This window comes from Echinops telfairi, unplaced genomic scaffold (assembly GCF_000313985.2).
Source record: "Echinops telfairi isolate 266 unplaced genomic scaffold, ASM31398v2 ScPeMD7_7400;HRSCAF=8409, whole genome shotgun sequence".
NCBI lineage: Eukaryota > Metazoa > Chordata > Mammalia > Afrosoricida > Tenrecidae > Echinops > Echinops telfairi.
This window is the reverse complement of record NW_022111300.1, coordinates 3,714,176-3,729,838: the sequence shown is the minus strand read 5'-3', so window position 1 is coordinate 3,729,838 and position 15,663 is coordinate 3,714,176. Positions and strand designations below refer to the sequence as shown.

The following is a 15,663-nucleotide window of genomic DNA, read 5'->3' as shown; positions in this document are numbered from 1 at the left end:
TTTGAAAATGATGATGGCAACAAATGTACAAATGTGCTTGATACAATGGATGGATGGATGGATTGTGATAAGAGCTGTATGAGCCCCCAATAAAATTATTTTTTTTAAGAAAGAAAGATACAATCCTGCCACACATCTATTCCAATTTTAAACCAAATGGTATACCTTGTTCTATTCAAAAAAAGCTTTTCAGTTTTCAGTATATGAAACCCAGGATTAATGAACCTACAGGGGCAGCAAATAAAATAAGGGGTTTGGGAGTAGCGGGGTACAGTGGGGTGGTGATGGTAAAAGGGAGATGATGTCCAGGAGTCCATGTAGAAAAAGAATGGTTGGAAACTGATTGTGGTAGCACTTATGCAATTCTACTTGATGTGATTGAAATATGGAATATATTATATGTATTAAATCCCAACTAATTAAAAAAAAAGAATAAGAGAGAAAATGGGGGGGGAGGAACAAAACTGTTTCTTGATTCACATAGGTTCCACATGAATACAATTAACTGTTCCAGAATTCCTATTCCTTGCAACAATAAGCATAGTTTGTTAGGATCCACACAGTTGAGTGTCATTACATACTCAATAAAACACAAGTCAACATCTTTTTGGTATTCTCTGCTTTTGACCAAGACCTAGCTGACATCAGCAATGGCAGCCTTCAGTCCATATTCCCTTCTGAATATGGTTTGGATTTCTGGCAGTTCCAGTTAACGTATTACTAGAGTTATTTTTTTTTTCTTCAGGTGAACTTTGCTGGCATGTGATAGTAATCATATTCTGTTTAATCACCTTTCTTTGGAATAGACACAAATATGGGTCTCTTCTAGTTGACTGGCCAGATAGCTGTGGTCCAAATGTCTTGACATATAAAAGTCAGTATTTCCAGCACAGCAGCTGTTTATGGAAGCATCTCAATTGCTGGAACCCTGTTTTCTGCCAGTGCATTCTGCGAGGTTTGTGCATTTTCTTTCATTATCAGTAGTTCCTGATCATATGCTCTCTACATCCTGAAACTGCTGAACATAAACCACTTTGTAATTCTTTTTGGTACAGTGACTGTGCATCTTTTCTATCTTCTTTTGCTGTTTTCTGCATCATTCAATCTTTGTCCAGAGAGTCTATTGCCTACTTATTCAGGCCACTGAATGATGATGATTACACTAAAGCATTAACACTAATGAGAACTATAGGGTGCAGCATTACCTTTCCGGTGTTTGAGGCAGCAACACTACCTTTTACAAATCATGGGAATTCTTGTCATCCCTGATTGCTATTCCGCGCTCATAGTTAGGGACCAAACAAGGGATAGAGCTATGGTAGTAAATCAAATTCCCTGACTAAACTACATTCCTCGTATGTGCCATCATCAGTCTTCATTCTGTCAAGAAAGCAATAGGTGGTTAAAACAAAAAAACTGGAGAGGAAATGTTTTGAGAATGATGAGGGCAATGAATGTACAAATGCACTTTACACAATTGATGTATGTATGGATTGTGAGAAGAGTTGTATGAGCCCCTAATAAAATGATTAAATTTTAAAAAAAAACTCCCAAATTCACTACCATCAAGTATGTTCTGACGCATGGTGACCCTACAGGACAGAGCAGAACTGACCCATGGTTTTCTAAGACTAAATCTTTATGGGATTTCATAAGTCTGCTATGGAACTATAGAACATTAATAAAAACAACATATACCTGATTTAATTTCCAAGTAATCTCTAGGCAATTCAAATACTAAGTTAAATCTCTTTTTGACAAAAATCACACAATAATCATTCTACTTTACAGAGGAAACATACCAGCAAGAGGTGGCTTATGTGAGTGAAGAGTACAAGGTACACTGACAATTAATTTATGATCTGGAATAGGGAGCACTTTTTCATCAGTATTCCTAAGTAAAACAAAATAAGAAAGTAAATTATATTTTAAAGATATTTTTGACATAGAAGCCACAGTTGCTTTGATTATCCCCCTTTAAAATATCCTAGAATTTAAATTAAGAATAAAAACAATGAAGGAAATTCACAACTTATGTACAATACTGACATATTATTCCTACAGTTTTGTTTTAGTGACAAATTAAGTACATAGTATGTCATGACCACACACACACAAAGATGATACAAGCTTGCATGTGCTATGCCCTTTATCCCCTATGTTCTGGGAAACCTTAAACTGTGGTGAAGAACTTAGATGGTGCCCAGCTAGCAATAAATAGTGTCTGGGGTCTTAGTTTGTTTCCAAACAAGCACCCATCTAAGTGAGATGTCAACTACGTCCACAAGGAAGAAGCATGCCGACATCAGTCAGCAACCGACTGTAAACCATACAGTTCAAAGTTGAAGGAGGGAATAGTACCAGAGCCTAAATTGTGAGAGTCTGGTTTGTAGAAGGTTGTGGATGACAGTGAAAGCCCAAGATACATTTGTGAGCTCTACACAAGAAATAAGCCTCTGGCGATTTTCTTTTATTCATAATAGAGGGATGAGAAAATTCATAATAGAGGGATGAGAAAAATTGGAGAGATGACTACAGGAGAACAAAATGATAAACATGACTTTAACAGTGAAAACCTTGCCAGTTGATCCATTCTCTGATGTATGTTGGGCCTGATCTGGCTTTCAACATTTTCTGTCTTTTTATTTTTGCCCTTTTTTCATATTGGGTTTATCTCGGATGTATTTTGTCATTGGGGGGATAACCCTCTTGAATTTTGGTCATATGTTTTTCCATTTTTCAGTAGATAAAACCCAGGATTGGTGAACCTATACAGATAGCAAGTAGAATAAGGGTTTCTGGGGGACATAGTGGGTAAAGAGGAAATGATATCAAGGAGTTCAGGAAGGAAAAGAATGTTTCGAAACTGATTGTGGTAACAATTGTACAATACTGCTCCATGTGACTGAACTATGGAATGATACCTGTATTAGTTCCTAATAAGTGGTTTTGGAAAAAAATACAAAGCATATATATAAAATAATAATAATCAATGGTCACTCTGTTCATAATTTTTATCAACTCGAAGTACTTTCATACCAATTTGAAAAATCACTTTTCTTACCTTAATGATAAAGCTGTATTTTCTTGAACTCTCCCCAGTATAAGACCTTCATAAGGTTTTTTGTGTTGAGAATCTAATGGAAACACAAACTCTCCTGAATTGGTGATCTAATATAAAAGAATCAGGGGGGAAAATTGTAAATATATGGGGAAGTATCTACTATACAGTATCTACTAAATATCCTAGAATACATATGTATATATGCATACATATACTGTAGGGCAGGGCTATTCAAATGTAATGAAAGCCATAAATGTGAGCCATGTGTGTAATTTTCAATTATTTGAACATGTAATCAGGAGACTCGTCCCTAGAAAACATGCTTGCCAGAGTGGAGGGGCAGTGAAAAAGAGGCTGACACAGGACCGAACAGTTTTGTTCTGTTGGACAGAGCCTGCTTAGAGTTCGAACCAACCTGACGGTACCTAATAACCACTTAACAAGAATGTCACTATAAAAGTTTGGGTTTTGTTAATGGTAAAATTAATTTTAATTGTATGTTTAATTAAACCTAATATATAAAACATTTCTATATATAATCAATTTTAAGTTATTGATATATTACATTTTTAATACTAGTTCTTTGAAACTCAATGTATAATTTACATTTACAGCACATCTCAATTTGGATCAGTCACATTCAAATATTGAAAATGTATATGCATGCAGCTCATGGGTACCATACTAGACAGAGAAGCTCTAAGGGAGTAAATAATTTTTAAATATAGCTATGACAGCATCTTACATTCACATAGTTTCTATTTTTTACTAAAAGTTATTCGGAAAACTATTTCATCAATAATCTACTTGTTCATTTATCAAGGTACTATTGCTGTTTGCTGGTACTGTGCCTAAACAGATCAAAAACAGCAATGACCTTTAGTTACAAAAGTAGTGTCATTAGATGGTGGCAGAGCTAAAATTAATAAGGAAAGAAACTGGGTGGTTGGTGAGTTATACAATATCTGGTCCGGAAACTAGCCTTTGACCTTTGAAATTTAGAAATTCAATTTTAATATTTCACCCTATAGTAATTAAACTCACAGGACTCACAGAAACATACTCAATTGAACACATAATTTATAAGAGATTTTGGAGGTTTTTTTATTTTAATAAATCATTTTATTGGGTGTTTTTATGGCTCTTTTAACAATCCATACATTCATTGTATCAAGCACATTTGTACATATATTGCCATCAACATTTCCAAAACATTTTCTTCCTACTTGAGCCCTTGGCATCAGCTCCTTTTTTTCCCCTCCCTCCCCTCCCCTTCTGCCCTCGTGAACCTATGATAATTTATACATTATTTTTATTTTCATATTTTACATCGTCCGCTGTCTCCCCTTACCTATGTTTCTGTTGTTAATCCCCTGGCAGGGGGGAGTAGGGGTGTATACCAATCATTGCAATCGGTTCCCCCCTTTGTCCCGCTTCTACCCCCACCTTCCCCCTACCTTCATGGTATCGCTACTCTCATTATTGGTCCAGAGGGGTTTATCTGTCCTGGATTCTGTGTGTCTAGAGCTCTTATCTATACCAGTGTACATGCTCTGGTCTAGCCAGATTTGTAAGGTAAAACTGGGGTCATGATAGTAGGGGTGGAGGAAGCATTAAAGAACCAGAGGAAAGTTGTGTGTTTTGTCGGTGCTATACTGCACCCTGGCTGGCTCGTCCCTTTCATTGTGACCCTTCTGTGAGGGGCTGTCCAATTGTCTACAGATGGGCTTTGGGTCTCCACTCTGTCCCATAATAAAAACTGAAATGCATTAATTTATCATGAGAGTTTAATACTTCCATTATCAGAATATTCATATTTATTACATTTAAGCGTCACCGTGGGATAGGTGTCGGGCCGCTGACCATAAGGTTGATCATTCAAAGCCCCCAGTCACTCCACAGGCGAAACATGAAACTGTTCAGTTAAAAGTTTATACACGGTCCCCAAGAGTCAGGCTGGATTTGACAGCAGTGGGTTCCTATGGAGGAAGCTCTGGACCCACCATGCAAGGACCTGAAAGATCTGTTAAGTAGTCAGTAGGGTCTTCTATATCCCTGAGAGCACAGCAGACAAACATTCTTTTACACATAGTGCTACAGAAACAGTAAATTCTTATTCTTTGACTATCCTTTATGGTAGATGAAGTTACAGAATATACAATTACTTAAACTATCAGTGACATTTAAAAATCATTTCTTAGAACCAGTTACTACAAAAATTAATTGCTGTTTTTATGTATCAACATTCTAATAGTTTTGCTTTCATAAACTCTGGACTACAAGAAGGTTGTCATATTGAGCAGGTTAGAAGGAGGTATTATTAAAGTCCTATTGTGGTCCTATGCCAAATCAACCAAAGCTAAGACCATAGATACACCATGAAAGCAGTTACAACTGAGAATCTTTGTTAAGTCTCATAAAATAGGTACAAGGAACCACTGGACACTGTTTTCACAAGATATCCCAATACACTGCAAAGCATGTGAAAATACAACTGTACTGTGTCAAAAATGACCATACCATCTATGTAAGTATTAAACATTTGTTAGTAACTTGGTTTGTCTTTTTTAAATTGAGGAGGGCTTTTGTGGAAGTCATCTTTGTAGATAATGCATCTCTAAAAAGATGTCCACTAAACTCTGTATTCATGCCTTACTTCTATGTATTTCTTGGCATTCTTACATTATGCCGAGATAATAAGATCATTCAAGCAACCCTAGAGATTCAAAATGTGCATTGTAGCATGGAAAGCACTGAAAACCTAAATTAAGACTTAGAATAGAGATGGTTCTTCCTTCCAGCATCTGTTATTTGTTATTCTCTCTCATCCTCTATAACACCCCCCCAAAGTAGAGAAAATTACAAAAAGTGACCAAAATTTGTTTGTGTGTGTACACGTAAAATAGAAGACACAGCATAAGATTTCCTATGCCTAATGATTGTTATGGATTAAAATTCATTCCCCAAAAAGCTATGTTAAAGTTCTAAGCTATGTGAATACAGCCATGTTTGTAAACAGCCTTTCTCTGAAGATGTATCAGTTAAGTCAACAAGGCGATACCAAGCAGGACAGGTCTTAATTCTTTCTGAGTGCTATCTCATAAATTCATAGCGCACACAAAGATGCAACCAGGAAGAAGACTCCCATATCAAGATGTATCTTCGGGTCAAAGAAGGCCAAAGCTTGCCAGGAGCAAATACTCCTAAGAGCCTGGGAGCAGTCAGTACCACAGATGCCCTCTGTGGTTTGGACTTCTCATCAGAACCGTGAGATCAGAAACCCCCACTTTGAGCTCTGTGTCACTGCAGTCCTCGGAGCCTAAATCAGTGATGTTCCGGTGACCTAAACGTTTGTTCAGTTGGTGTTTTTAAACAGCCATCAGTTTTTACTGTGTTTCATTCTGGTGTCTCTGAGTTACTTTCCACGGCCAGCACAATTACTAAAGAAGAGCCAGAGAAAGAAGCTAAAGCCTCGAGGAGAAGATACTAAAAAATAAGCTTAAATTAGACCGTGTTGAAGGAGTACGGCAGTAAGGTGAACTTTAAAAAGTAGGTGGTACTTTTATGTGGTGTACATATCAGATTATAACTGACAAATAACTTCTGAACTTACTTTTACCCAGTGCCATTCTGCAACTACCTCCACAGACCAACAGGGGTAAAGTTCTTCTTTTACAAAACGTAGGTGTTTCTGTCTATTGGTCACCCATGTAATCACAAGACAGTTTGGAGCCGCCATTTTAGGGACAGGTATTTGCTTTATTTGCAGAGGTGATAAATAACTGTACCTAAAATTGATGGGGAAAACAAAACACAACATTTTAATCACTGCAGAGAAAAGGAAAATAAGCAGGAAAAAGGCCTGTGTAATAACACTGAATCAGCAAACACAAAACTCCAGAAATTATTCTTGTAACTAAATCAGGAGTCACAGTGACATCTGGTGGACACATGTTAATACACTGGTTAGAATAACTTCATTATTCTTTTTTGTAACTTCATTTTCAGGTTTACTATCTTAAAATTATCAGGCTATATTTCTTTTTATCACTTTTAAACACATTTCGGTTATTTTATGAATATTTAAGTTATGCTTTTCTCTCACTCAAAATAAACCATATACCATTGGACCCCATAAGCTGCATTAACTACTGTCTCAGCAACCCAAGTCAAAACCTGCACATAACTCATGGTCACACAACATAGTAAATGCATTAAGGCCACTGAATTATATATTTTAAAATGGTTAGAATGACAAAGTTTACTATATAATAAAAATAGTTCCAGAAATCAGATCAACTGGTTGGGTAGGAGGATTGAATGGAAAAGGCAGGAGAGAATTTTCTAGGGTAATGGAAATGTTCTGCATTTATTGGGGTGTACAAATTCTTCTCAAGACTCATTACACTACATAGTTTAAGTGTATGTGTGTTACTGTATATAAATTATACCTCAATGAGATTGATATAAGAAAAAATTCACCAGACTTCACCTAACACCAACGTAGTGTGAGGTTGGCTATACTAAAGTCAATTTATTTCAACATAGCTGTTCATATCCACATATAATCCGTAAATCCTGCCGAAAATACTGGCCCTCAGTCACGTATCAGTTGACCCAGCCTTATCATTACATTTGCAACCTCTAAACAGTTATCCTATTTCTTTACACCTTTCCAATCAGTTCCACTGGGTTCTCGGAAATCTTTATTCTCATTTAAAAAAAAAAAAAAGCCAAAGCTATTCGTATGAAGTCTGGTTCTCTCCCTACAATAAGGTTGTTCTAGAGTACCCAACCACATGAATTGCGGTTCTTTCTCCAAAGGTCAGTCTTCCCCTGCCGCTGCTTTCAGACAATGTATCATTCCTGTTTCCATTTGAAGATACACACTCACTCTTTCTCTCTTTGAGTGAGACCATTCCGCTATCCTGGTCTTTAACCTTTCTTAGTGAACTGGCTCCATTCTCACTATCAACAGTTAATGAAAACTTAATCTCCGAGATCCCTCTACCTCACCCACAGAAACGTCATTATATACAGGGAAATTTCAAAGCACACTCCATAGAATGTGCATACCTCAATTCTCCTTTGCCTAAACAAATACAATTTCATTCTTTCCATTTCAATATTTCAATCCTCTCTTTATAACCTTGTTTTACTCATACTTGTTCCAACTCTGTAACCAAAAACATCTATCCCTGGTCACAAGCTCCTCTCCTCAAAGCAACCAGAGCACCACCTCTCCACTTCACTGAGCCTATCAGTTTTTTCCTGATGCAAGTACTCCTCTCCACATAGGTTATAAGGATATGGTATTTCTCACTAACACTTTTAACTCCCAAATGCCATCTATCAATCCTATCATTCCTGCAAACCAACAATCCTAAATCAAGACTATAATTTAATTCTACTTTATTCTGAGAAAATCAAGTGAAGGAAAAACAAATGATCAATAAGCATTTACTAAGTCCATTCTCACATTCAACCCTATGAATCTTGTTTTTTAACTTACTTTTAATCTTATTCACATCACTCTTGGTCTATGAATTTAAGTTACACATCAGTAAAAATAAAGATCATACTCCTTCATCTACCAAACCTCTCTTTCTGTATACAGTTAAGCTGATACCATTCCTCTTGTGGATTTGGAGTAAATTACAGTTCTTGAATCACACAGAATGCCGTGCTTCAACTCTCCTTTTCTGTACTGAGTTTCACTTACCTAGTCCTATATATCTTCTTAATTCATATACATTTCCATTTTGTATTTTCTTTCTTTCAATTATAAAGATTAATACATTTACACTTAAAGTCATGACTAATAAAAAATAGTTTCTGCCATTTTTGTGTTTTCCATAGCTTATTAATTTTGTATTCCTTATTCCCTTCACTGCTCCTTGCATTTGTTTTTGTTGTTGTCCTAATAATGATTTGGATTTCCTGTTCTTTTCATGTATACTTTTAGATATTTCCTTTTGGGTAGCTTGATAACTTCATTTAATAATCTAGTTTAAATTGATACCAACTTAACTTCAAGAAATCACTGAAGATATGGGTACTAAGCCAAATATGGCGAAGAAACCATATGGTAGCTAGCTGTCAGAATTAATAGAATCAGAGCTCTTAAAAGCTTGTCTTAAAACAAGCAGTCATCAAAAAACAAAACAAAAAACCAAGCAGTCATCTAAGTGAGATGTCAAATAGGTCCACATGGAGGAAGCACGCCAGTCTGTGTGATTCAAGAACTGTAATTTACAAACTCCAAATCCACAAGAGAATGGTACCAGAGCTGAAATGTGAACACCCAGTTTGCAGAAGACTATGGATGACAGTGGAAGCCCAAAATCCATCACGGGGTCCTCACACAGATTAAGCCTCTGGTGAAACCTCTCTGACGATAATCAAGGGAGACAAAGTGCATGCTAAAGTCGATTATGACAGATGTAGTAAGGTGAAAATGCAATACCTTTTTGTTTGATTTCCCTTTTGATTCATTCAGAAGTTGTTTCAGTTTTTAATATTTTATGCTTTTTGAATGAGATTTTCCTGCTTTGTCTAGTCATCGTTTCTAAGTATTTGTGTGTGTGTGTGTGTGTGTGTGTGTGTGTGTTTTCACTTCCTATTTGTATTTCATGATTTTCTGATTAGGAAGCCCAGGATGGGTAAATCCATAGAGACAATAACTAAACTGCCTAGGCGCATGGCAGGGGAGGATGGACAGAAATGGAGAAACGAATGACAATGAGGACAAGAAAAAATGTTCTGGAACTGATTGTGGTGATGACTGCATGAATCTTAATAAAATTGCATGATTAAATTACATGATATGTGAAGTACATTCCAATTAAAATACATTAAAAAACAAATTCAATAACATGTGAAAGGCCCATTCCTATCACCTCTTCCCACAGTCACTCCGTTTTCACTTCTCTGGAAATGTCTTAATTTTGTCCTCATTCTTGAAAGAAGTTGTCTTAGCTGCCATTTCTTTCCTTCAGAACTTTACCATCCCACTGCTTTCAGGCTTCAAAGGCTTCTAAGGAAAAATGGATGCTTTTTTGGTGACAATTCATTTTTCTCTTGCTGATTTCAGTATTTTCTTTATCTTTGGTTTTCAAGAATTTGTTTACATTGTGTCATGATGTGAGTCTCTAGCATTACCTTAAATGGAGTTCATTAAGCTCCTTGGACATATAGCTTCATGTTCTTCTTACAATTTTTGTAAGTTTGCTATCATTTTTTATTCAAACATTCTTTCTGTTCTTTCTCTCTTCTTTGAGATTCTAATAATGCACACTTATCAGCCTAGTAGTATACAATTCCCTCAAGCTCTGTTTTTGAGTCTTTGTTCTTTCTGCTTCTCAAACTGGAGAATAAATTTATCTTCTAATTCACCAATTCTTCCTTCTGGAAGCTCAAATTTGTCACTGAATACTTCCAAGGAATATTTCATTTCAGTTGCTGAAATTTTAAATTCCAGCCATTGTTTGGTTCTTTTAATTGGTTCCTTTTAATTTGGTTCCTCTTTATTTTTCTCATTTGTCCGTGTGTCATTTTCCTGATTTTCTTTTGTTTTCCATGTTTTTCTTTAGTTTCTTAAGCTTAGTACTGTCTTTAATACCTTCTATGCTGACCATTACCTGGGCTGCCATAAAAATGATTTCTGGAATTTCATTTTGATTTTTTTGAATGGGCCATCTTTCCAGTTTCTATTATTTCTTGGTTAAAATCTAGACATTAAATATTATAATGTGGTTAACCCTGACACTTTCCTGGGTATAGATTCATTTTTTTAATTGTTGGAGCCTTTACTAGTGCATCTTAGTGACTTCCCCCAACTGTTTTTGTAAGAACAGTCCTCCTTGATGTGCGTGACCAGAGAATTCTATTCAGACTGACCAACTAATATTTCAATAGTGAAATATTAGTTGCATTCTGGGGAAACAAGAAAAAAAGCAATAATAATCTTTTACTTTTTAAAAACAAAACCACAGACACATATTTTTTTAAAAGCCACTTCTCCCAGTCTTTGCAACTTAGCTTTGGGTTGAGGCCCTCTTTCAACCTAAAAACAACCTAAAAATGCTGTTGACCAGGGGTGTCAAACTGGCGGCCTACAGGCCACATGTGGCCCCAGGGTAATTTTTTGTGGCCCACGATGCTCTGAAATAAAATGTAATGAGGGAACTGTGTGTACGGTATGCCTGAAATAAAATGTAATGAGGGAATTGTGTGCACGGTATGCCGTACACACAATGCCCTCATTACATTTTATTTCAGAGCATCATGGGCCACAAAAAAATTACCTTGGGGGCCACCAGTTTGACACCCCTGCTATAGACCATTAAAGAAGCAGGTGAAAATGTAGGTCTCTCTTCATAGCATGTGTCTTTGCCTTGAGCAAAAGTGTACTGTTCTGTTCCCCTATATCCACAGTACTTTTGTTTGGTTTTTTTTATACAGTAATTTAAAAAGCAATAATTTCTGTAAGGAATCCTCACTCTTGGTTCTCCTTCAGCAGGTAAGAGTTAATTGGATGTTCCATTCATACTATTTGGTTCCAGACAACTGAGGGTGATCACAGCCTTTTCAAATGGTTCATCACAACTTTCCCACCCCTTAGGAACTCTCCAGCATGCCTACCACAGAAATACCTCCCTTCAGTCCTTAAAGTAGCCCCAGACAAATCAGGACAGACACACACCAAGATTTGCTAATATATTCTGTCTCCCTCATTCCAGTGTGAGAGATGAAGTTCACTCCCTAAGAGTGCAGGTCAGCCCACCACTGCTGCGGACAGGCTAGGGCAGTGAAGGGTGCAAACAGGAGAAAACATGTTTTCTTTTTTTTCGTGGAAGAGACCTTTTATTTTTAATTCCTTTTTTTTTTTTTTCAGATCATTTTATTATGATTTCTTACCAATTAAAAGTTGCCTTTTTCTCCCCCCCACTATCATGATCCCAATTCTGCCTTGCAAATCTGGCTGGACCAGAGGATGTACATTGTACAGATAGCAACTGGAAACACAGGGAATCCAGGGTAGATGACTCCTTCAGGACCAGTGGTGGGTAAGAGGAGTGATGCCTGGAGGGTGAGGGAATGTGAGGTAGAAGGGGGGAACCGATTACAAGAATCTAAGTATAGCCTCCTCCCTGGGGTATGGACAGCAGAGAAGAGGGCGGAGGGAGATGTCGGACAGCGTAACTTATGACAAAACTATAATAATTTATGAATTATAAAGGGTTCATGAGGGAGGGGAGAGTGGGGAGGGAGGGGGAAATGAGCAACTGATATTAAGGGCTAAAGTAGAAGGCAAATGTTTTGAGAATGATGAGGGCAACAAATGTATATATGTGCTTGACACAATGGATGGATGTATGGACTGTGATAAGAATTGCACGGGCCCCCAATAAAATTTTTTTTAAAGTTGCCTTTTTCTAGAGTCAATGTTCATTTATTTGCTGCTTCCCTCCTTTAAAAATTTTTACAGAATTGAGTCTAAAGATTTCGTTCTGATGGTCATGTGGGGAAACAAAACACACATATGCAATAACAAAATGTAATACACAATTCTGTATTGGAAGCCCTGGTGGCTTAGTGGGTTATGTGTTCAGCTGCTAGCACTAAGGTCAGCATTGGAAACTACCAGCTGCTTCACAGGAGAGGCTTTCTACTCCTGTAAAGATTTACAGTCTCCAAAAACAATGGGGCAGTTCTACTCTGCCCTACAGGATTCACTATGTGTTGGAATGGACTTGATCACAGTGAGTTTTGTTTTATTATTATTATTATCATTATTATTATTATTGGATCTCAGATATGAACCACAAAAGCAAAATTTCATCCAATAAAGGTGAGTGAGAAGATCAGTGGAAAATATTAATATAAAATAAAGAATCTACAACAGTATCAATATTAATTCCGTTAGGGAAGATAATGGTATTATGTAAGCAAATGTTCTTGTTCTGAAGAGATACAGGCTAAAGTATCTGTGGGTGAAATCTTGATTTTTTGCAATATCAGATTTTTTTTTCAAGTAGAGAAATCAAGACAGAACATGCAAACAAATGCGGTAAAATGTTAATACAAGTGAATTTTATTTTATTTTATTTTATTTTAATGAAAGGTAATTTTTATTCAGGTACTATTCTTTAAGTCTCACAGAAAGTTTGATATTTTCAAAACCAAAAGCTGAGATTAAAAATTGAAGAAAAAAAAAAGGGGTGGTGGGGAGGAGATGAGTCACTCAGGGTGCAGTGTAGCATCGCTGAAACACACAACTTTCCTCTAGTTCTTAAATGCTTCCTTCCCCCACCCCACCCTGCCACTATCATGATCCCAATTTTACCTTACAAACTGGTTAGACCAGAGGACGTACAGTGGTGCAGATAGGAACTGGGAACACAGGGAATCTAGAGCACATGATCCTGTCAGGACCAGTAGTGGTGTGAGTGGTGATACCGGGAGGGTGGAGGGAGGGTGGGGGTAGAAAGGGGGAACCAATTACAAGGATCTACGTATAATCTCCCCCCTGGGGGATGGATAACAGAAAAGTGGGTGAAGGGAGACGTCAGACAGTGTAAGAGATGATAAAATAATCATTTGTAAATTATCAAAGGTTTATGAGGGAGGGAGAGTGGGGAAGAAGGGGGGCGATTAGGAGCTGATTCCAAGAGCCCAAGCAGACAGCAAACGTCTTGAGAATGATGAAGGTGACAAATGTACACAATTGATGTATGTATGTGTGGGGAGAAGTCAGACACTTGCTGCCAGACTGCTGTCTCATCCCACAGCAGGGCTGGGCCTGCTCCCTGCTGCTGGGGACAATGGCCTACTTCTCTGAAGCTTTGGGACCATTAGCTTGGTTCCTCTAGGTGGGGTTTGCACCCTACTGATAATGTTCCTATGGAGACCCAGAGACCAACCCCTAGACCACCCACTCATTGCTGTGTAACCTATAGTGCAGCCCCTTCCTGTGACGTATGTCTTTACCTGTAATTAGTGGGCTGGATTGCCCCCAAAAGGTATATAGGTGTGAGTCAGCGGAACTTCTCGCTCTGACCCTGAGCTCCTTGCTGCTCACTCCCTGGTCACTCCCCTCTCCCTTGTTCCCTTTCCCTCCTTCCCTTCCCCCTCTCCACGTGGACCACCAAGCTGGGCTGAGGTGAGCAATGTTGCTATGTATCATGCCTGACTGTATTATTGTATTATCTCTCATGCTCTCGATGACTTTAATATAATACTTATATATCTCAACCGTACAATTGTGCATTACTGAACCCAGAAGTAGTATTACTGAACCAGTGAGTTCTAGCAGCGGGTGGGGGCTGGTCCCCTCACCCTCCGTCCGCACAATTTTATTTAATACTACATGTATGGATTGTGATAAGAGTTGTATGAGCCCCCAATGACTTTTTTAAATTGAAAAAAAAAAGTTACAAGATTATAAATATTTACAAGAGGAATTCTCAAAATCTTTCAATATATACAAAAGTTTCAAATGTATCTAAAAGTGTCATAAAAATACTATAAAATAAGGAATCTATTATTTAAAATAATAAAAGCCACCTACCAGAGATACTATTCACTTCCTTCACTGCCATCTAGTCAAGGCCGGCTCATAACAACCTACAGGACAGGGTAGAACTGCTGGGAGTTACTGAGACTGTAATTGTTTATGGGAGCAGCCTAATGCGTTTAACTACTACACCACCTGGGCAGCCCAATGCGTTTAACTACTACACCACTGGGCTCCAGCAATACTAACAGAATCAAATGCTTCTTTACATGGTTTCTTTTTTTTGGCATTTGAGATTTTTTATTATTATTAAAAGATCATTTTATTGGGGGCTCTTACAACTCTTATTACAATCCATACATCAACTGTATCAGACATATTTGTACATATGTTGCCATCATTCTTTTCTAGACATTTACTTTCTATTGAGCCCCTGGTATCAGCTCCTCTTTTTACCCTCCCTCCGCCCACCCCCTTGTGGCCCCTTGATAAATTATAAATTATTATTATTTTCATATCTCACCCGACCGCTGTCTCCCCTTCCCCCATTGTTTGATGTTCTTCTCCGAGGGGTGTCTATGGTTATGTCTATCATTGCGATCAGTCTCCTCTTCCTCCCCTTTACTTCCCCGCTTCCCCCTCTCCTTCTGGAATCACTATTCCCATTCCTCTTCCTGGATTCCATGTGTCATGAGCTCTTATCTCTTATCTACACCTGTGCACTGCTCCGGTCTAGTCCAAAGTGAGAAGCAGCAATGGGGTCATGAGAGTGGGGGGTGAGGAAGCCTCAAAGAAAGAGAGGAATACCAGGCCTTGAGGACAATGACCCCAATTAGAGCAGCCAGTCCACAGAGAGGACCACATGGCAAGCCCCACTATGAGACATGATGCCCCTCACTAACCCATGGCCCTGCGGGGGACAGCACGGGAGACACAGTGTGGGAACTGCACCCGATCTGATCCCATCACACAGAGGCAAAGCACTGGGGGAGTGCAGTGGACCAGCAAGGGAATGGAGCGGCAAGGTCCCCAGGGAATGCTGAAGGTGGACTTTGGGGCCAGGGCATGGTGCCCCAACAGA

At 38.0% G+C, this 15,663-nt stretch overlaps 1 protein-coding gene across 2 annotated transcripts in view; it reads right to left on the bottom strand.

Moving 5' to 3' along the window:
• METTL4 (methyltransferase 4, N6-adenosine) overlaps positions 1-15,663 on the bottom strand; it is a 55,472-nt gene that overhangs the window by 4,747 nt on the left and 35,062 nt on the right. The window contains exons 6-9 of one of the 2 annotated variants that reach the window (XM_045296215.1): positions 6,678-6,852; positions 3,065-3,171; positions 1,803-1,894; positions 1,059-1,380 (exon numbers count right to left, since the gene is read on the bottom strand). In XM_045296215.1, the coding sequence (XP_045152150.1) occupies positions 1,376-1,380; positions 1,803-1,894; positions 3,065-3,171; positions 6,678-6,852 (379 nt within the window). In that variant the 3' untranslated portion in view covers positions 1,059-1,375. Of the gene's footprint in view, positions 1-1,058; positions 1,381-1,802; positions 1,895-3,064; positions 3,172-6,677; positions 6,853-15,663 lie in introns of those variants that run through there. The other variant, XM_004702888.3, reaches the window with a different exon arrangement.